This window comes from Ascaphus truei, unplaced genomic scaffold, assembly GCF_040206685.1.
Source record: "Ascaphus truei isolate aAscTru1 unplaced genomic scaffold, aAscTru1.hap1 HAP1_SCAFFOLD_484, whole genome shotgun sequence".
NCBI classification, from domain to species: domain Eukaryota; kingdom Metazoa; phylum Chordata; class Amphibia; order Anura; family Ascaphidae; genus Ascaphus; species Ascaphus truei.
Genome location: NW_027456815.1, coordinates 1 through 23,405, shown reverse-complemented (window position 1 = coordinate 23,405; position 23,405 = coordinate 1). Strand labels below are relative to the sequence as shown.

The window sequence follows — 23,405 nt, the reverse complement described above, 5'->3', positions numbered from 1 at the left end:
AGATCCTGCAACTATACCTCAGTCCAAGGTGTCAGTTCCTGGGCTGGGTGAAGGTATGTGTGTAGTGGTGGGGGCTGATGCCTACACTATGTGGGAGCCATCACTATTGGAGGCGCTGATGACACCATGAAAGAACCAGAGTCCTGTGAGCCAGTCCTGTTTAAGTCTCCTAACAAAGGAAAGGGTTCTTTACAGTAAGGGCAGTTACAATGTGGGATTCATTACCCATGGAGACTGTGATGGCAGATACAATAGATATCTTCAAAAAAAGGTTGGACATCTTTTTAGAAAGGAAAGGTATACAGGGATATACCAAATAAGTACACATGGGAAGGATGTTGATCCAGGGATTAATCCGATTGCCAATTCTTGGAGTCAGGAAGGAATTTATTTTTCCCCTTATGAGATATCATTGGATGATATGACTCTGGGGTTTTTGTTTGCCTTCCTCTGGATCAATAAGGAAGTATAGATATAGGATAACAAGAGACAGGGGGTGCCCAATGCTGCATCCAATTGACAAGACATATAAAGTAAAATACTTCAATAATAATAATTGGTTATTTAGTTAACCCTTTGGCCAAAGGCGTCATAAGCCTGCATACCAACGTCAAGGTATAACCAAAATAATGCAGGTCCTACACTACACTGTGAAACCTTTCCTTTTACCTCTGTGAGAGGGGAAAAAACCATAATGGGTCTTGTTCCTGCAGCAAGTGAAATGATCTTGTTATATACAATTGCCACGCTCAGTAGCTCTCTGGTTGACATAAATATATATTCACTTTGTGGTGGGTGGGGAAGTTTGAGCTTGCTGGGTATCTGTAGATATAGGATAAAGTATCTGTTATCTAAATTTAGCATAGGTTGAACTTGATGGACGTACGTCTTTTTTCATCCTCATCTACTATGTAACTATATGTAACTATACAATGTAACTGTAACTATACAATGTAACTATGTAACTATACAATGTAACTATGTAACTATACAATGCACCTATGTAACTATACAATGTACCTATGTAACTATACAATGTAACTATGTAACTATACAATGTACCTATGTAACTATACAATGTAACTATGTAACTATACAATGTACCTATGTAACTATACAATGTAACTATGTAACTATACAATGTACCTATGTAACTATACAATGTACCTATGTAACTATACAATGTACCTATGTAACTATACAATGTAACTATGTAACTATACAATGTACCTATGTAACTATACAATGTACCTATGTAACTATACAATTTAACTATGTAACTATACAATGCACCTATGTAACTATACAATGTACCTATGTAACTATACAATTTAACTATGTAACTATACTGTGTGACTATGTAACTATGTAACTATACTGTGTGAGTATGTAACTATGTAACTATACAATGTAACTATGTATATCTGCAGACCACTCAGACCTCCTGAGAACCAACCGGTGAAGCACCAAACAGCGAGGTAATGCGCTCCTTTCCCATGCACTGGCGTCTAAGGCTGCAGTCCCAGTGCATTGTGTAGCCAAGGCGTGCGCTGTAGAACGCACTGGGACCGCAGCCGTAGAACGCACTGGGACCGCAGCCGTAGAACGCACTGGGACCGCAGCCGTAGAACGCACTGGGACCGCAGCCGTAGAACGCACTGGGACCGCAGCCGTAGAACGCACTGGGACCGCAGCCGTAGAACGCACTGGGACCGCGGCCGTAGAATGCACTGGGACCGCAGGCTTAGTGATCTGGGGGGGGGGGGGAACACGGGTTACAATTGCATCTCTAGAGCCTTTAACAGTCCTGCAACCAGGCCTGGCCAAGGGGAAGCGGGCCTGGCCAAGGGGAAGCGGGCCTGGCCAAGGGGAAGCGGGCCTGGCCAAGGGGAAGCGGGCCTGGCCAAGGGGAAGCGGGCCTGGCCAAGGGGAAGCGGGCCTGGCCAAGGGGAAGCGGGCCTGGCCAAGGGGAAGCGGGCCTGGCCAAGGGGAAGCGGGCCTGGCCAAGGGGAAGCGGGCCTGGTCAAGGGGAAGCGGGCCTGGTCAAGGGAAAGTGGGCCTGGCCAAGGGGAAGCGGGCCTGGCCAAGGGGAAGCGGGCCTGGCCAAGGGGTAGCGGGCCTGGCCAAGGGGAAGCGGGCCTGGTCAAGGGAAAGCGGGCCATAAAATATTTATTTATATATTTTTATCAAACTGCAGCTCATAACCTGAAGCACCAGATGGATTAAAATACATAATATCTCATGACAGACACCATGAAGCCACAATGCAGGGGTGTCATGCCGGTGAGTGACACCATGAAGCCACAATGCAGGGGTGTCACCCCTGTGAGTGACACCATGAAGCCACAATGCAGGGGTGTCACCCCTGTGAGTGACACCATGAAGCCACAATGCAGGGGTGTCACGCCTGTGAGTGACACCATGAAGCCACAATGCAGGGGTGTCACCCCTGTGAGTGACACCATGAAGCCACAATGCAGGGTGTCACCCCTGTGAGTGACACCATGAAGCCACAATGCAGGGGTGTCACCCCTGTGAGTGACACCATGAAGCCACAATGCAGGGGTGTCACCCCTGTGAGTGACACCATGAAGCCACAATGCAGGGTGTCACCCCTGTGAGTGACACCATGAAGCCACAATGCAGGGGTGTCACGCCTGTGAGTGACACCATGAAGCCACAATGCAGGGGTGTCACGCCTGTGAGTGACACCATGAAGCCACAATGCAGGGGTGTCACGCCGGTGAGTGACACCATGAAGCCACAATGCAGGGGTGACACCCCTGTGAGTGACACCATGAAGCCACAATGCAGGGGTGTCACGCCTGTGAGTGACACCATGAAGCCACAATGCAGGGGTGTCATGCCGGTGAGTGACACCATGAAGCCACAATGCAGGGTGTCACCCCTGTGAGTGACACCATGAAGCCACAATGCAGGGGTGTCACGCCTGTGAGTGACACCATGAAGCCACAATGCAGGGGTGTCACGCCTGTGAGTGACACCATGAAGCCACAATGCAGGGGTGTCATGCCGGTGAGTGACACCATGAAGCCACAATGCAGGGGTGTCACCCCTGTGAGTGACACCATGAAGCCACAATGCAGGGGTGACACCCCTGTGAGTGACACCATGAAGCCACAATGCAGGGGTGTCACGCCTGTGAGTGACACCATGAAGCCACAATGCAGGGGTGTCATGCCGGTGAGTGACACCATGAAGCCACAATGCAGGGGTGTCACGCCTGTGAGTGACACCATGAAGCCACAATGCAGGGGTGTCACCCCTGTGAGTGACACCATGAAGCCACAATGCAGGGGTGTCACGCCTGTGAGTGACACCATGAAGCCACAATGTAGGGGTGTCACGCCAGTGAGTGACACCATGAAGCCACAATGCAGGGGTGTCATGCCGGTGAGTGACACCATGAAGCCACAATGCAGGGGTGACACGCCTGTGAGTGACACCATGAAGCCACAATGCAGAGGTGTGACGCCTGTGAGTGACACCATGAAGCCACAATGCAGGGGTGTCACGCCTGTGAGTGACACCATGAAGCCACAATGCAGGGGTGTCATGCCGGTGAGTGACACCATGAAGCCACAATGCAGGGGTGACACGCCTGTGAGTGACACCATGAAGCCACAATGTAGGGGTGTCACGCCAGTGAGTGACACCATGAAGCCACAATGCAGGGGTGTCACCCCTGTGAGTGACGCCATGAAGCCACAATGCAGGGGTGTCACCCCTGTGAGTGACGCCATGAAGCCACAATGCAGGGGTGTCACGCCTGTGAGTGACACCATGAAGCCACAATGTAGGGGTGTCACGCCAGTGAGTGACACCATGAAGCCACAATGCAGGGGTGTCACGCCTGTGAGTGACACCATGAAGCCACAATGCAGGGGTGTCACGCCTGTGAGTGACGCCATGAAGCCACAATGCAGGGGTGTCACCCCTGTGAGTGACGCCATGAAGCCACAATGCAGGGGTGTCACCCCTGTGAGTGACGCCATGAAGCCACAATGCAGGGGTGTCACGCCAGTGAGTGACACCATGAAGCCACAATGCAGGGGTGTCACCCCTGTGAGTGACGCCATGAAGCCACAATGCAGGGGTGTCACCCCTGTGAGTGACGCCATGAAGCCACAATGCAGGGGTGTCACGCCTGTGTGTGACACCATGAAGCCACAATGCAGGGGTGTCACGCCTGTGAGTGACGCCATGAAGCCACAATGCAGGGGTGTCACCCCTGTGAGTGACACCATGAAGACACAATGCAGGGGTGTCACGCCTGTGAGTGACACCATGAAGCCACAATGCAGGGGTGTCACGCCTGTGAGTGACACCATGAAGCCACAATGCAGGGGTGTCACGCCGGTGAGTGACACCATGAAGCCACAATGCAGGGGTGTCACGCCTGTGAGTGACACCATGAAGCCACAATGCAGGGGTGTCACGCCTGTGAGTGACACCATGAAGCCACAATGCAGGGGTGTCACCCCTGTGAGTGACACCATGAAGCCACAATGCAGGGATGTCACCCCTGTGAGTGACACCATGAAGCCACAATGCAGGGGTGTCACGCCTGTGAGTGACACCATGAAGCCACAATGCAGGGGTGTCACGCCTGTGAGTGACACCATGAAGCCACAATGCAGGGGTGTCACCCCTGTGAGTGACACCATGAAGCCACAATGCAGGGGTGTCACCCCTGTGAGTGACACCATGAAGCCACAATGCAGGGGTGTCACGCCTGTGAGTGACACCATGAAGCCACAATGCAGGGGTGTCACGCCGGTGAGTGACACCAAGAAGCCACAATGCAGGGGTGTCACGCCTGTGAGTGACACCATGAAGCCACAATGCAGGGGTGTCACGCATGTGAGTGACACCATGAAGCCACAATGCAGGGGTGTCACGCCGGTGAGTGACACCATGAAGCCACAATGCAGGGGTGTCACCCCTGTGAGTGACACCATGAAGCCACAATGCAGGGGTGTCACCCCTGTGAGTGACACCATGAAGCCACAATGCAGGGGTGTCACCCCTGTGAGTGACACCATGAAGCCACAATGCAGGGGTGTCACCCCTGTGAGTGACACCATGAAGCCACAATGCAGGGGTGTCACGCCGGTGAGTGACACCAAGAAGCCACAATGCAGGGGTGTCACGCCTGTGAGTGACACCAAGAAGCCACAATGCAGGGGTGTCACGCCTGTGAGTGACACCATGAAGCCACAATGCAGGGGTGTCACGCCGGTGAGTGACACCATGAAGCCACAATGCAGGGGTGTCACCCTGTGAGTGACACCATGAAGCCACAATGCAGGGGTGTCACGCCTGTGAGTGACACCATGAAGCCACAATGCAGGGGTGTCACGCCTGTGAGTGACACCATGAAGCCACAATGCAGGGGTGTCACGCCTGTGAGTGACGCCATGAAGCCACAATGCAGGGGTGTCACCCCTGTGAGTGACGCCATGAAGCCACAATGCAGGGGTGTCACCCCTGTGAGTGACGCCATGAAGCCACAATGCAGGGGTGTCACGCCAGTGAGTGACACCATGAAGCCACAATGCAGGGGTGTCACCCCTGTGAGTGACGCCATGAAGCCACAATGCAGGGGTGTCACCCCTGTGAGTGACGCCATGAAGCCACAATGCAGGGGTGTCACGCCTGTGTGTGACACCATGAAGCCACAATGCAGGGGTGTCACGCCTGTGAGTGACGCCATGAAGCCACAATGCAGGGGTGTCACCCCTGTGAGTGACACCATGAAGACACAATGCAGGGGTGTCACGCCTGTGAGTGACACCATGAAGCCACAATGCAGGGGTGTCACGCCTGTGAGTGACACCATGAAGCCACAATGCAGGGGTGTCACGCCGGTGAGTGACACCATGAAGCCACAATGCAGGGGTGTCACGCCTGTGAGTGACACCATGAAGCCACAATGCAGGGGTGTCACGCCTGTGAGTGACACCATGAAGCCACAATGCAGGGGTGTCACCCCTGTGAGTGACACCATGAAGCCACAATGCAGGGATGTCACCCCTGTGAGTGACACCATGAAGCCACAATGCAGGGGTGTCACGCCTGTGAGTGACACCATGAAGCCACAATGCAGGGGTGTCACGCCTGTGAGTGACACCATGAAGCCACAATGCAGGGGTGTCACCCCTGTGAGTGACACCATGAAGCCACAATGCAGGGGTGTCACCCCTGTGAGTGACACCATGAAGCCACAATGCAGGGGTGTCACGCCTGTGAGTGACACCATGAAGCCACAATGCAGGGGTGTCACGCCGGTGAGTGACACCAAGAAGCCACAATGCAGGGGTGTCACGCCTGTGAGTGACACCATGAAGCCACAATGCAGGGGTGTCACGCATGTGAGTGACACCATGAAGCCACAATGCAGGGGTGTCACGCCGGTGAGTGACACCATGAAGCCACAATGCAGGGGTGTCACCCCTGTGAGTGACACCATGAAGCCACAATGCAGGGGTGTCACCCCTGTGAGTGACACCATGAAGCCACAATGCAGGGGTGTCACCCCTGTGAGTGACACCATGAAGCCACAATGCAGGGGTGTCACCCCTGTGAGTGACACCATGAAGCCACAATGCAGGGGTGTCACGCCGGTGAGTGACACCAAGAAGCCACAATGCAGGGGTGTCACGCCTGTGAGTGACACCAAGAAGCCACAATGCAGGGGTGTCACGCCTGTGAGTGACACCATGAAGCCACAATGCAGGGGTGTCACGCCGGTGAGTGACACCATGAAGCCACAATGCAGGGGTGTCACCCTGTGAGTGACACCATGAAGCCACAATGCAGGGGTGTCACGCCTGTGAGTGACACCATGAAGCCACAATGCAGGGGTGTCACGCCTGTGAGTGACACCATGAAGCCACAATGCAGGGGTGTCACGCCTGTGAGTGACGCCATGAAGCCACAATGCAGGGGTGTCACCCCTGTGAGTGACACCATGAAGCCACAATGCAGGGGTGTCACCCCTGTGAGTGACACCATGAAGCCACAATGCAGGGGTGTCACGCCTGTGAGTGACACCATGAAGCCACAATGCAGGGGTGTCACGCCTGTGAGTGACACCATCAAGCCACAATGCAGGGGTGTCACCCCTGTGAGTGACAAAATGAAGCCACAATGCAGGGGTGTCACGCCGGTGAGTGACACCATGAAGCCACAATGCAGGGGTGTCACCCTGTGAGTGACACCATGAAGCCACAATGCAGGGGTGTCACGCCGGTGAGTGACACCATGAAGCCACAATGCAGGGGTGTCACGCCTGTGAGTGACACCATGAAGCCACAATGTAGGGGTGTCACGCCTGTGAGTGACGCCATGAAGCCACAATGCAGGGGTGTCACCCCTGTGAGTGACACCATGAAGCCACAATGCAGGGGTGTCACGACTGTGAGTGACACCATGAAGCCACAATGTAGGGGTGACACGCCGGTGAGTGACACCATGAAGCCACAATGCAGGGGTGACACGCCGGTGAGTGACACCATGAAGCCACAATGCAGGGGTGTCACGCCTGTGAGTGACACCATGAAGCCACAATGCAGGGGTGTCACCCTGTGAGTGACACCATGAAGCCACAATGCAGGGGTGTCACGCCTGTGAGTGACACCATGAAGCCACAATGTAGGGGTGTCACGCCTGTGAGTGACACCATGAAGCCACAATGCAGGGGTGTCACGCCTGTGAGTGACACCATGAAGCCACAATGCAGGGGTGTCACCCCTGTGAGTGACGCCATGAAGCCACAATGCAGGGGTGTCACCCCTGTGAGTGACGCCATGAAGCCACAATGTAGGGGTGTCACACCGGTGAGTGACACCATGAAGCCACAATGTAGGGGTGTCACACCGGTGAGTGACACCATGAAGCCACAATGCAGGGGTGTCACGCCGGTGAGTGACACCAAGAAGCCACAATGCAGGGGTGTGACGCCTATGAGTGACACCATGAAGCCACAATGCAGGGGTGTCACGCCTGTGAGTGACACCATGAAGCCACAATGCAGGGGTGTCACGCCTGTGAGTGACACCATGAAGCCACAATGCAGGGGTGTCACCCCTGTGAGTGACACCATGAAGCCACAATGCAGGGGTGTCACCCCTGTGAGTGACACCATGAAGACACAATGCAGGGGTGTCACCCCTGTGAGTGACACCAAGAAGCCACAATGCAGGGGTGTCACCCCTGTGAGTGACACCATGAAGCCACAATGCAGGGGTGTCACGCCTATGAGTGACACCATGAAGCCACAATGCAGGGGTGTCACGCCTGTGAGTGACACCATGAAGCCACAATGCAGGGGTGTCACCCTGTGAGTGACACCATGAAGCCACAATGCAGGGGTGTCACGCCTGTGAGTGACACCATGAAGCCACAATGCAGGGGTGTCACGCCGGTGAGTGACACCATGAAGCCACAATGCAGGGGTGTGACGCCTATGAGTGACACCATGAAGCCACAATGCAGGGGTGTCACGCCTGTGAGTGACACCATGAAGCCACAATGCAGGGGTGTCACGCCTGTGAGTGACACCATGAAGACACAATGCAGGGGTGTCACGCCTGTGAGTGACACCATGAAGCCACAATGCAGGGGTGTCACGCCTGTGAGTGACACCATGAAGCCACAATGCAGGGGTGTCACGCCGGTGAGTGACACCATGAAGCCACAATGCAGGGGTGTCACTCCTGTGAGTGACACCATGAAGCCACAATGCAGGGGTGTCACGCCTGTGAGTGACACCATGAAGCCACAATGCAGGGGTGTCACGCCGGTGAGTGACACCAAGAAGCCACAATGCAGGGGTGTCACGCCTGTGAGTGACACCAAGAAGCCACAATGCAGGGGTGTCACGCCTGTGAGTGACACCATGAAGCCACAATGCAGGGGTGTCACGCCGGTGAGTGACACCATGAAGCCACAATGCAGGGGTGTCACGCCTGTGAGTGACACCATGAAGCCACAATGCAGGGGTGTCACCCCTGTGAGTGACACCATGAAGCCACAATGCAGGGGTGTGACGCCGGTGAGTGACACCATGAAGCCACAATGCAGGGGTGTCACGCCTGTGAGTGACACCATGAAGCCACAATGCAGGGGTGTCACGCCTGTGAGTGACACCATGAAGCCACAATGCAGGGGTGACACGCCTGTGAGTGACGCCATGAAGCCACAATGCAGGGGTGTCACGCCGGTGAGTGACACCAAGAAGCCACAATGCAGGGGTGTCACGCCTGTGAGTGATACCATGAAGCCACAATGCAGGGGTGTCACGCCGGTGAGTGACACCATGAAGCCACAATGTAGGGGTGTCACGCCTGTGAGTGACGCCATGAAGCCACAATGCAGGGGTGTCACGCCTGTGAGTGACGCCATGAAGCCACAATGCAGGGGTGTCACGCCTGTGAGTGACACCATGAAGCCACAATGCAGGGGTGTCACGCCTGTGAGTGACACCATGAAGCCACAATGAAGGGGTGTCACCCCTGTGAGTGACACCATGAAGCCACAATGCAGGGGTGTCACGTACAGAGGACACAGATGCTGACCTGAATATTAGTTAAAATAAGAAGGATGCCTCCAGTGGACAGGAGCGAGAGTGCAGGAAACAAGAGCAGGGCCGTATCTGAAACAAAACACAAAGGTAATTATACAGCAAAGACTTTGCACCGGGAAGGTATACAGTGGGGGGATTGCAAACTGATACATCAAATAAACACTTCATGAGGTAGGAACTCAGAGAGGTGCAGGGACCGAGAAAGACACAGACCAGGAGATGGACCAATAAATACATCTCGTTACCCAATGATGGGAGTGGTGGTTACTTTACATTAGATAATTAGTGTATTAAATTAATGAAGATTACTATTAAGAGGAGGCAAGTCACATTTTCATTGGGGTTCTGATTGGCTGGCTTTAGATCTCCGGTATTAAGAGATATTATTAAGAAAAAACTAACCTGCAATAAATCCTCAATGTTATAAATTACATACATGCATAGAATAAATGATACAAGACAAACTGAGGTCCTAGAATCAGCACAAACCCAATCAAACAGCAGGAAGAGAAAACGCAAACTCAAAAATACATATAACAGGCATACATTTTGAACACAATGTCAAACCTTAACATGATATTTATTACAAACAAATCCCTTACAAATGAAAAATGCATAAATTATCCCTTATCTAAAAATAATACTATTTCTTGACAATAGATACAACCCTTAAATCATACAGCATAACCCCTCTCTATACATACTATATAAGCACTAAGGAAGATACCCAAAATAACCACAAAAATATATCATTACAAAAACTAGAGAACTCCCTGTGATCATGACGGTAAAAAATCACAAATGTCAGTTCTCAGAAATAATCCATCGTAATGTGCGCAGAGAAACATGCAGCAGCAGCTGGTGTGCACGAGATATTCCAGAACCGATATAGCTGTAAAGAAAACCATAAATGCACAAAAACAACTCGTCTGGGATCCAACAGCTTGGCTCCTCAATGTAATTACTGACTCCCAGCTTCCCACACTCAATGTAACTGCCGACTCCCAGCTCCCCCCACTCAGCGTAATTACTGATTCCCAGCTCCCCTCACTCAGTGTAATTACTGATTCCCAGCTGCCCTCACTCAATGTAATTACTGATTCCCAGCTCCCCTCACTCAGTGTAATTACTGATTCCCAGCTCCTCTCACTCAGCGTAATTACTGATTCCCAGCTCCTCTCACTCAGCGTAATTACTGATTCCCAGCTCCTCTCACTCAGTGTAATTACTGATTCCCAGCTCCCCTCACTCAGTGTAATTACTGATTCCCAGCTCCTCTCACTCAGTGTAATTACTGATTCCCAGCTCCTCTCACTCAGTGTAATTACTGATTCCCAGCTCCTCTCACTCAGTGTAATTACTGATTCCCAGCTCCTCTCACTCAGCGTAATTACTGATTCCCAGCTCCTCTCACTCAGTGTAATTACTGATTCCCAGCTCCTCTCACTCAGCGTAATTACTGATTCCCAGCTCCTCTCACTCAGCGTAATTACTGATTCCCAGCTCCCCTCACTCAGTGTAATTACTGATTCCCAGCTCCTCTCACTCAGCGTAATTACTGATTCCCAGCTCCTCTCACTCAGCGTAATTACTGATTCCCAGCTCCTCTCACTCAGTGTAATTACTGATTCCCAGCTCCTCTCACTCGGTGTAATTACTGATTCCCAGCTCCTCTCACTCAGTGTAATTACTAATTCCCAGCTCCCCTCACTCAGTGTAATTACTGATTCCCAGCTCCTCTCACTCAGCGTAATTACTGATTCCCAGCTCCTCTCACTCAGTGTAATTACTGATTCCCAGCTCCTCTCACTCAGTGTAATTACTGATTCCCAGCTCCCCTCACTCAGTGTAATTACTGATTCCCAGCTCCCCTCACTCAGTGTAATTACTGATTCCCAGCTCCTCTCACTCAGCGTAATTACTGATTCCCAGCTCCTCTCACTCAGTGTAATTACTGATTCCCAGCTCCTCTCACTCAGCGTAATTACTGATTCCCAGCTCCCCTCACTCAGTGTAATTACTGATTCCCAGCTCCTCTCACTCAGCGTAATTACTGATTCCCAGCTCCTCTCACTCAGTGTAATTACTGATTCCCAGCTCCTCTCACTCAGCGTAATTACTGATTCCCAGCTCCTCTCACTCAGCGTAATTACTGATTCCCAGCTCCCCTCACTCAGCGTAATTACTGATTCCCAGCTCCTCTCACTCAGCGTAATTACTGATTCCCAGCTCCCCTCACTCAGTGTAATTACTGATTCCCAGCTCCTCTCACTCAGCGTAATTACTGATTCCCAGCTCCCCTCACTCAGTGTAATTACTGATTCCCAGCTCCTCTCACTCAGCGTAATTACTGATTCCCAGCTCCTCTCACTCAGTGTAATTACTGATTCCCAGCTCCTCTCACTCAGTGTAATTACTGATTCCCAGCTCCCCTCACTCAGTGTAATTACTGATTCCCAGCTCCTCTCACTCAGTGTAATTACTGATTCCCAGCTCCTCTCACTCAGTGTAATTACTGATTCCCAGCTCCTCTCACTCAGTGTAATTACTGATTCCCAGCTCCTCTCACTCAGCGTAATTACTGATTCCCAGCTCCTCTCACTCAGTGTAATTACTGATTCCCAGCTCCTCTCACTCAGCGTAATTACTGATTCCCAGCTCCTCTCACTCAGTGTAATTACTGATTCCCAGCTCCTCTCACTCAGTGTAATTACTGATTCCCAGCTCCCCTCACTCAGTGTAATTACTGATTCCCAGCTCCCCTCACTCAGTGTAATTACTGATTCCCAGCTCCTCTCACTCAGCGTAATTACTGATTCCCAGCTCCTCTAACTCAGCGTAATTACTGATTCCCAGCTCCCCTCACTCAGCGTAATTACTGATTCCCAGCTCCTCTCACTCAGTGTAATTACTGATTCCCAGCTCCTCTCACTCAGCGTAATTACTGATTCCCAGCTCCTCTCACTCAGTGTAATTACTGATTCCCAGCTCCTCTCACTCAGCGTAATTACTGATTCCCAGCTCCCCTCACTCAGTGTAATTACTGATTCCCAGCTCCTCTCACTCAGCGTAATTACTGATTCCCAGCTCCTCTCACTCAGTGTAATTACTGATTCCCAGCTCCTCTCACTCAGTGTAATTACTGATTCCCAGCTCCTCTCACTCAGCGTAATTACTGATTCCCAGCTCCCCTCACTCAGCGTAATTACTGATTCCCAGCTCCTCTCACTCAGCGTAATTACTGATTCCCAGCTCCTCTCACTCAGTGTAATTACTGATTCCCAGCTCCTCTCACTCAGCGTAATTACCGATTCCCAGCTCCTCTCACTCAGCGTAATTACCGATTCCCAGCTCCTCTCACTCAGTGTAATTACTGATTCCCAGCTCCCCTCTCACTCAGTGTAATTACTGATTCCCAGCTCCTCTCACTCAGTGTAATTACTGATTCCCAGCTCCCCTCTCACTCAGTGTAATTACTGATTCCCAGCTCCCCTCACTCAGTGTAATTACTGACTCCCAGCTCCCCTCACTCAGTGTAATTACTGATTCCCAGCTCCCCTCACTCAGTGTAATTACTGATTCCCAGCTCCCCTCACTCAGTGTAATTACTGATTCCCAGCTCCTCTCACTCAGTGTAATTACTGATTCCCAGCTCCTCACTCAGCGTAATTACTGATTCCCAGCTCCTCTCACTCAGTGTAATTACTGATTCCCAGCTCCTCTCACTCAGTGTAATTACTGATTCCCAGCTCCTCTCACTCAGTGTAATTACTGATTCCCAGCTCCCCTCACTCAGTGTAATTACTGATTCCCAGCTCCTCTCACTCAGTGTAATTACTGATTCCCAGCTCCTCTCACTCAGCGTAATTACTGATTCCCAGCTCCCCTCACTCAGTGTAATTACTGATTCCCAGCTCCCCTCACTCAGTGTAATTACTGATTCCCAGCTCCCCTCACTCAGCGTAATTACTGATTACCAGCTCCTCTCACTCAGTGTAATTACTGATTCCCAGCTCCTCTCACTCAGCGTAATTACTGATTCCCAGCTCCCCTCACTCAGCGTAATTACTGATTCCCAGCTCCTCTCACTCAGCGTAATTACTGATTCCCAGCTCCTCTCACTCAGCGTAATTACTGATTCCCAGCTCCCCTCACTCAGCGTAATTACTGATTCCCAGCTCCTCTCACTCAGTGTAATTACTGATTCCCAGCTCCTCTCACTCAGTGTAATTACTGATTCCCAGCTCCTCTCACTCAGCGTAATTACTGATTCCCAGCTCCCCTCACTCAGCGTAATTACTGATTCCCAGCTCCTCTCACTCAGCGTAATTACTGATTCCCAGCTCCTCTCACTCAGTGTAATTACTGATTCCCAGCTCCTCTCACTCAGTGTAATTACTGATTCCTAAGCTCCACTCACTCAGCGTAATTACTGATTCCCAGCTCCCCTCACTCAGCGTAATTACTGATTCCCAGCTCCTCTCACTCAGCGTAATTACTGATACCCAGCTCCCCTCACTCAGCGTAATTACTGATTCCCAGCTCCTCTCACTCAGCGTAATTACTGATTCCCAGCTCCTCTCACTCAGCGTAATTACTGATTCCCAGCTCCCCTCACTCAGTGTAATTACTGACTCCCAGCTCCCCTCACTCAGTGTAATTACTGATTCCCAGCTCCCCTCACTCAGTGTAATTACTGATTCCCAGCTCCCCTCACTCAGTGTAATTACTGATTCCCAGCTCCTCTCACTCAGTGTAATTACTGATTCCCAGCTCCTCACTCAGCGTAATTACTGATTCCCAGCTCCTCTCACTCAGTGTAATTACTGATTCCCAGCTCCTCTCACTCAGTGTAATTACTGATTCCCAGCTCCTCTCACTCAGTGTAATTACTGATTCCCAGCTCCCCTCACTCAGTGTAATTACTGATTCCCAGCTCCTCTCACTCAGTGTAATTACTGATTCCCAGCTCCTCTCACTCAGCGTAATTACTGATTCCCAGCTCCCCTCACTCAGTGTAATTACTGATTCCCAGCTCCCCTCACTCAGTGTAATTACTGATTCCCAGCTCCCCTCACTCAGCGTAATTACTGATTACCAGCTCCTCTCACTCAGTGTAATTACTGATTCCCAGCTCCTCTCACTCAGCGTAATTACTGATTCCCAGCTCCCCTCACTCAGCGTAATTACTGATTCCCAGCTCCTCTCACTCAGTGTAATTACTGATTCCCAGCTCCTCTCACTCAGCGTAATTACTGATTCCCAGCTCCCCTCACTCAGCGTAATTACTGATTCCCAGCTCCTCTCACTCAGTGTAATTACTGATTCCCAGCTCCTCTCACTCAGTGTAATTACTGATTCCCAGCTCCTCTCACTCAGCGTAATTACTGATTCCCAGCTCCCCTCACTCAGCGTAATTACTGATTCCCAGCTCCTCTCACTCAGCGTAATTACTGATTCCCAGCTCCTCTCACTCAGTGTAATTACTGATTCCCAGCTCCTCTCACTCAGTGTAATTACTGATTCCTAAGCTCCACTCACTCAGCGTAATTACTGATTCCCAGCTCCCCTCACTCAGCGTAATTACTGATTCCCAGCTCCTCTCACTCAGCGTAATTACTGATACCCAGCTCCCCTCACTCAGCGTAATTACTGATTCCCAGCTCCTCTCACTCAGCGTAATTACTGATTCCCAGCTCCTCTCACTCAGCGTAATTACTGATTCCCAGCTCCTCTCACTCAGTGTAATTACTGATTCCCAGCTCCCCTCACTCAGCGTAATTACTGATTCCCAGCTCCTCTCACTCAGCGTAATTACTGATTCCCAGCTCCCCTCACTCAGCGTAATTACTGATTCCCAGCTCCCCTCACTCAGCGTAATTACTGATTCCCAGCTCCTCTCACTCAGCGTTATTACTGATTCCCAGCTCCCCTCACTCAGTGTAATTACTGATTCCCAGCTCCTCTCACTCAGCGTAATTACTGATTCCCAGCTCCTCTCACTCAGTGTAATTACTGATTCCCAGCTCCTCTCACTCAGCGTAATTACTGATTCCCAGCTCCTCTCACTCAGCGTAATTACTGATTCCCAGCTCCCCTCACTCAGTGTAATTACTGATTCCCAGCTCCTCTCACTCAGCGTAATTACTGATTCCCAGCTCCTCTCACTCAGCGTAATTACTGATTCCCAGCTCCCCTCACTCAGTGTAATTACTGATTCCCAGCTCCCCTCACTCAGTGTAATTACTGATTCCCAGCTCCCCTCACTCAGTGTAATTACTGATTCCCAGCTCCCCTCACTCAGTGTAATTACTGATTCCCAGCTCCTCTCACTCAGTGTAATTACTGATTCCCAGCTCCTCTCACTCAGTGTAATTACTGATTCCCAGCTCCTCTCACTCAGTGTAATTACTGATTCCCAGCTCCTCTCACTCAGCGTAATTACTGATTCCCAGCTCCTCTCACTCAGTGTAATTACTGATTCCCAGCTCCCCTCTCACTCAGTGTAATTACTGATTCCCAGCTCCCCTCACTCAGCGTAATTACTGATTCCCAGCTCCTCTCACTCAGTGTAATTACTGATTCCCAGCTCCCCTCACTCAGTGTAATTACTGATTCCCAGCTCCTCACTCAGCGTAATTACTGATTCCCAGCTCCCCTCACTCAGTGTAATTACTGATTCCCAGCTCCCCTCACTCAGCGTAATTACTGATTCCCAGCTCCTCTCACTCAGTGTAATTACTGATTCCCAGCTCCCCTCACTCAGTGTAATTACTGATTCCCAGCTCCTCTCACTCAGTGTAATTACTGATTCCCAGCTCCCCTCACTCAGTGTAATTACTGATTCCCAGCTCCCCTCACTCAGTGTAATTACTGATTCCCAGCTCCCCTCACTCAGTGTAATTACTGATTCCCAGCTCCTCTCACTCAGTGTAATTACTGATTCCCAGCTCCTCTCACTCAGTGTAATTACTGATTCCCAGCTCCTCTCACTCAGCGTAATTACTGATTCCCAGCTCCTCTCACTCAGTGTAATTACTGATTCCCAGCTCCTCTCACTCAGTGTAATTACTGATTCCCAGCTCCTCTCACTCAGTGTAATTACTGATTCCCAGCTCCTCTCACTCAGCGTAATTACTGATTCCCAGCTCCTCTCACTCAGCGTAATTACTGATTCCCAGCTCCTCTCACTCAGCGTAATTACTGATTCCCAGCTCCTCTCACTCAGTGTAATTACTGATTCCCAGCTCCCCTCACTCAGTGTAATTACTGATTCCCAGCTCCCCTCACTCAGCGTAATTACTGATTCCCAGCTCCTCTCACTCAGCGTAATTACTGATTCCCAGCTCCTCTCACTCAGTGTAATTACTGATTCCCAGCTCCCCTCACTCAGTGTAATTACTGATTCCCAGCTCCTCTCACTCAGTGTAATTACTGATTCCCAGCTCCTCTCACTCAGCGTAATTACTGATTCCCAGCTCCCCTCACTCAGCGTAATTACTGATTCCCAGCTCCTCTCACTCAGTGTAATTACTGATTCCCAGCTCCTCTCACTCAGTGTAATTACTGATTCCCAGCTCCTCTCACTCAGTGTAATTACTGATTCCCAGCTCCCCTCACTCAGTGTAATTACTGATTCCCAGCTCCTCTCACTCAGTGTAATTACTGATTCCCAGCTCCTCTCACTCAGTGTAATTACTGATTCCCAGCTCCTCTCACTCAGTGTAATTACTGATTCCCAGCTCCTCTCACTCAGCGTAATTACTGATTCCCAGCTCCTCTCACTCAGCGTAATTACTGATTCCCAGCTCCCCTCACTCAGTGTAATTACTGATTCCCAGCTCCCCTCACTCAGCGTAATTACTGATTCCCAGCTCCCCTCACTCAGTGTAATTACTGATTCCCAGCTCCCCTCACTCAGTGTAATTACTGATTCCCAGCTCCCCTCACTCAGTGTAATTACTGATTCCCAGCTCCCCTCACTCAGCGTAATTACTGATTCCCAGCTCCTCTCACTCAGTGTAACTACTTATTCCCAGCTCCTCTCACTCAGCGTAATTACTGATTCCCAGCTCCTCTCACTCAGTGTAATTACTGATTCCCAGCTCCTCTCACTCAGTGTAATTACTGATTCCCAGCTCCCCTCACTCAGTGTAATTACTGATTCCCAGCTCCTCTCACTCAGCGTAATTACTGATTCCCAGCTCCTCTCACTCAGTGTAATTACTGATTCCCAGCTCCCCTCACTCAGCGTAATTACTGATTCCCAGCTCCTCTCACTCAGTGTAATTACTGATTCCCAGCTCCTCTCACTCAGCGTAATTACTGATTCCCAGCTCCTCTCACTCAGTGTAATTACTGATTCCCAGCTCCTCTCACTCAGTGTAATTACTGATTCCCAGCTCCTCTCACTCAGTGTAATTACTGATTCCCAGCTCCTCTCACTCAGTGTAATTACTGATTCCCAGCTCCTCTCACTCAGTGTAATTACTGATTCCCAGCTCCTCTCACTCAGCGTAATTACTGATTCCCAGCTCCTCTCACTCAGTGTAATTACTGATTCCCAGCTCCTCTCAATCAGCGTAATTACTGATTCCCAGCTCCTCTCACTCAGCGTAATTACTGATTCCCAGCTCCTCTCACTCAGTGTAATTACTGATTCCCAGCTCCTCTCACTCAGTGTAATTACTGATTCCCAGATCCCCTCACTCAGTGTAATTACTGATTCCCAGCTCCTCTCACTCAGTGTAATTACTGATTCCCAGCTCCTCTCACTCAGCGTAATTACTGATTCCCAGCTCCTCTCACTCAGCGTAATTACTGATTCCCAGCTCCTCTCACTCAGCGTAATTACTGATTCCCAGCTCCTCTCACTCAGCGTAATTACTGATTCCCAGCTCCTCTCACTCAGTGTAATTACTGATTCCCAGCTCCCCTCACTCAGTGTAATTACTGATTCCCAGCTCCTCTCACTCAGCGTAATTACTGATTCCCAGCTCCTCTCACTCAGCGTAATTACTGATTCCCAGCTCCTCTCACTCAGCGTAATTACTGATTCCCAGCTCCTCTCACTCAGTGTAATTACTGACTCCCAGCTACTCTCACTCAGTGTAATTACTGATTCCCAGCTCCTCTCACTCAGCGTAATTACTGATTCCCAGCTCCCCTCACTCAGTGTAATTACTGACTCCCAGCTCCCCTCACTCAGCGTAATTACTGATTCCCAGCTCCTCTCACTCAGTGTAATTACTGATTCCCAGCTCCTCTCACTCAGCGTAATTACTGATTCCCAGCTCCTCTCACTCAGTGTAATTACTGATTCCCAGCTCCCCTCACTCAGTGTAATTACTGATTCCCAGCTCCTCTCACTCAGCGTAATTACTGATTCCCAGCTCCCCTCACTCAGTGTAATTACTGACTCCCAGCTCCCCTCACTCAGCGTAATTACTGATTCCCAGCTCCTCTCACTCAGTGTAATTACTGATTCCCAGCTCCTCTCACTCAGCGTAATTACTGATTCCCAGCTCCTCTCACTCAGTGTAATTACTGATTCCCAGCTCCTCTCACTCAGTGTAATTACTGATTCCCAGCTCCTCTCACTCAGCGTAATTACTGATTCCCAGCTCCTCTCACTCAGTGTAATTACTGATTCCCAGCTCCTCTCACTCAGCGTAATTACTGATTCCCAGCTCCCCTCACTCAGCGTAATTACTGATTCCCAGCTCCTCTCACTCAGTGTAATTACTGATTCCCAGCTCCTCTCACTCAGCGTAATTACTGATTCCCAGCTCCTCTCACTCAGCGTAATTACTGATTCCCAGCTCCTCTCACTCAGTGTAATTACTGATTCCCAGCTCCTCTCACTCAGTGTAATTACTGATTCCCAGCTCCTCTCACTCAGCGTAATTACTGATTCCCAGCTCCTCTCACTCAGCGTAATTACTGATTCCCAGCTCCTCTCACTCAGTGTAATTACTGATTCCCAGCTCCTCTCACTCAGTGTAATTACTGATTCCCAGCTCCTCTCACTCAGCGTAATTACTGATTCCCAGCTCCTCTCACTCAGCGTAATTACTGATTCCCAGCTCCTCTCACTCAGCGTAATTACTGATTCCCAGCTCCTCTCACTCAGCGTAATTACTGATTCCCAGCTCCTCTCACTCAGTGTAATTACTGATTCCCAGCTCCTCTCACTCAGCGTAATTACTGATTCCCAGCTCCTCTCACTCAGCGTAATTACTGATTCCCAGCTCCTCTCACTCAGCGTAATTACTGATTCCCAGCTCCTCTCACTCAGCGTAATTACTGATTCCCAGCTCCTCTCACTCAGCGTAATTACTGATTCCCAGCTCCTCTCACTCAGTGTAATTACTGACTCCCAGCTCCTCTCACTCAGTGTAATTACTGATTCCCAGCTCCTCTCACTCAGTGTAATTACTGATTCCCAGCTCCTCTCACTCAGCGTAATTACTGATTCCCAGCTCCCCTCACTCAGTGTAATTACTGACTCCCAGCTCCCCTCACTCAGCGTAATTACTGATTCCCAGCTCCTCTCACTCAGTGTAATTACTGATTCCCAGCTCCTCTCACTCAGCGTAATTACTGATTCCCAGCTCCTCTCACTCAGTGTAATTACTGATTCCCAGCTCCCCTCACTCAGTGTAATTACTGATTCCCAGCTCCTCTCACTCAGCGTAATTACTGATTCCCAGCTCCCCTCACTCAGCGTAATTACTGATTCCCAGCTCCTCTCACTCAGTGTAATTACTGATTCCCAGCTCCTCTCACTCAGCGTAATTACTGATTCCCCAGCTCCTCTCACTCAGCGTAATTACTGATTCCCAGCTCCTCTCACTCAGCGTAATTACTGATTCCCAGCTCCTCTCACTCAGCGTAATTACTGATTCCCAGCTCCTCTCACTCAGTGTAATTACTGATTCCCAGCTCCTCTCACTCAGTGTAATTACTGATTCCCAGCTCCTCTCACTCAGCGTAATTACTGATTCCCAGCTCCCCTCACTCAGCGTAATTACTGATTCCCAGCTCCTCTCACTCAGCGTAATTACTGATTCCCAGCTCCTCTCACTCAGCGTAATTACTGATTCCCAGCTCCTCTCACTCAGCGTAATTACTGATTCCCAGCTCCTCTCACTCAGCTGTAATTACTGATTCCCAGCTCCCCTCACTCAGCGTAATTACTGATTCCCAGCTCCCCTCACTCAGTGTAATTACTGATTCCCAGCTCCTCTCACTCAGCGTAATTACTGATTCCCAGCTCCTCTCACTCAGCGTAATTACTGATTCCCAGCTCCTCTCACTCAGCGTAATTACTGATTCCCAGCTCCCCTCACTCAGCGTAATTACTGATTCCCAGCTCCTCTCACTCAGCGTAATTACTGATTCCCAGCTCCTCTCACTCAGTGTAATTACTGATTCCCAGCTCCTCTCACTCAGTGTAATTACTGATTCCCAGCTCCCCTCACTCAGCGTAATTACTGATTCCCAGCTCCTCTCACTCAGTGTAATTACTGATTCCCAGCTCCTCTCACTCAGTGTAATTACTGATTCCCAGCTCCCCTCACTCAGCGTAATTACTGATTCCCAGCTCCCCTCACTCAGTGTAATTACTGATTCCCAGCTCCTCTCACTCAGCGTAATTACTGATTCCCAGCTCCTCTCACTCAGCGTAATTACTGATTCCCAGCTCCCTCTCACTCAGCGTAATTACTGATTCCCAGCTCCCCTCACTCAGCGTAATTACTGATTCCCAGCTCCCTCTCACTCAGTGTAATTACTGATTCCCAGCTCCTCTCACTCAGCGTAATTACTGATTCCCAGCTCCTCTCACTCAGTGTAATTACTGATTCCCAGCTCCTCTCACTCAGTGTAATTACTGATTCCCAGCTCCTCTCACTCAGCGTAATTACTGATTCCCAGCTCCTCTCACTCAGCGTAATTACTGATTCCCAGCTCCTCTCACTCAGCGTAATTACTGATTCCCAGCTCCTCTCACTCAGTGTAATTACTGATTCCCAGCTCCTCTCACTCAGTGTAATTACTGATTCCCAGCTCCTCTCACTCAGCGTAATTACTGATTCCCAGCTCCCCTCACTCAGTCGTAATTACTGATTCCCAGCTCCCCTCACTCAGCGTAATTACTGATTCCAGCTCCTCTCACTCAGTGTAATTACTGATTCCCAGCTCCTCTCACTCCAGTGTAATTACTGATTCCCAGCTCCTCTCACTCAGTGTAATTACTGATTCCCAGCTCCTCTCACTCAGCTGTAATTACTGATTCCCAGCTCCCCTCACTCAGTGTAATTACTGATTCCCAGCTCCTCTCACTCAGCGTAATTACTGATTCCCAGCTCCTCTCACTCAGCGTAATTACTGATTCCCAGCTCCCCTCACTCAGTGTAATTACTGATTCCCAGCTCCTCTCACTCAGTGTAATTACTGATTCCCAGCTCCCTCTCACTCAGCGTAATTACTGATTCCCCAGCTCCTCTCACTCAGTGTAATTACTGATTCCCAGCTCCTCTCACTCAGCGGTAATTACTGATTCCCAGCTCCCTCTCACTCAGCGTAATTACTGATTCCCAGCTCCTCTCACTCAGTGTAATTACTGATTCCCAGCTCCTCTCACTCAGCGTAATTACTGATTCCCAGCTCCTCTCACTCAGCGTAATTACTGATTCCCAGCTCCTCTCACTCAGCGTAATTACTGATTCCCAGCTCCCTCTCACTCAGTGTAATTACTGATTCCCAGCTCCTCTCACTCAGCGTAATTACTGATTCCCAGCTCCTCTCACTCAGTGTAATTACTGATTCCCAGCTCCCCTCACTCAGCGTAATTACTGATTCCCAGCTCCCCTCACTCAGTGTAATTACTGATTCCCAGCTCCTCTCACTCAGTGTAATTACTGATTCCCAGCTCCTCTCACTCAGCGTAATTACTGATTCCCAGCTCCTCTCACTCAGTGTAATTACTGATTCCCAGCTCCTCTCACTCAGTGTAATTACTGATTCCCAGCTCCTCTCACTCAGCGTAATTACTGATTCCCAGCTCCTCTCACTCAGCGTAATTACTGATTCCCAGCTCCTCTCACTCAGTGTAATTACTGATTCCCAGCTCCTCTCACTCAGCGTAATTACTGATTCCCAGCTCCCTCTCACTCAGTGTAATTACTGATTCCCAGCTCCCTCTCACTCAGCGTAATTACTGATTCCCAGCTCCTCTCACTCAGCGTAATTACTGATTCCCAGCTCCTCTCACTCAGCGTAATTACTGATTCCCAGCTCCCCTCACTCAGCGTAATTACTGATTCCCAGCTCCACTCACTCAGTGTAATTACTGATTCCCAGCTCCTCTCACTCAGTGTAATTACTGATTCCCAGCTCCTCTCACTCAGTGTAATTACTGATTCCCAGCTCCTCTCACTCAGCGTAATTACTGATTCCCAGCTCCCCTCACTCAGTGTAATTACTGATTCCCAGCTCCCTCTCACTCAGCGTAATTACTGATTCCCAGCTCCTCTCACTCAGTGTAATTACTGATTCCCAGCTCCTCTCACTCAGCGTAATTACTGATTCCCAGCTCCTCTCACTCAGTGTAATTACTGATTCCCAGCTCCTCTCACTCAGCTGTAATTACTGATTCCCAGCTCCCTCTCACTCAGCGTAATTACTGATTCCCAGCTCCTCCTCACTCAGTCGGTAATTACTGATTCCCAGCTCCTCTCACTCAGTGTAATTACTGATTCCCAGCTCCCTCTCACTCAGTGTAATTACTGAT

The 23,405-nt window shown here is 50.1% G+C and overlaps 1 protein-coding gene across 1 annotated transcript in view; it reads right to left on the bottom strand.

Annotated features, from left to right (window-relative positions):
• The window catches only part of SLC43A3 (solute carrier family 43 member 3), a gene marked incomplete at its 5' end in the record, with an annotated part of 112,871 nt that extends 103,192 nt beyond the window's left edge, over positions 1–9,679 (bottom strand). Inside the window, one exon of the mRNA XM_075584211.1 lies at positions 9,603–9,679. Coding sequence (XP_075440326.1) covers positions 9,603–9,679 — 77 coding nt within the window. The remainder of the gene's footprint in view (positions 1–9,602) is intronic.
• Positions 9,680–23,405: the final 13,726 nt, after the last annotated feature.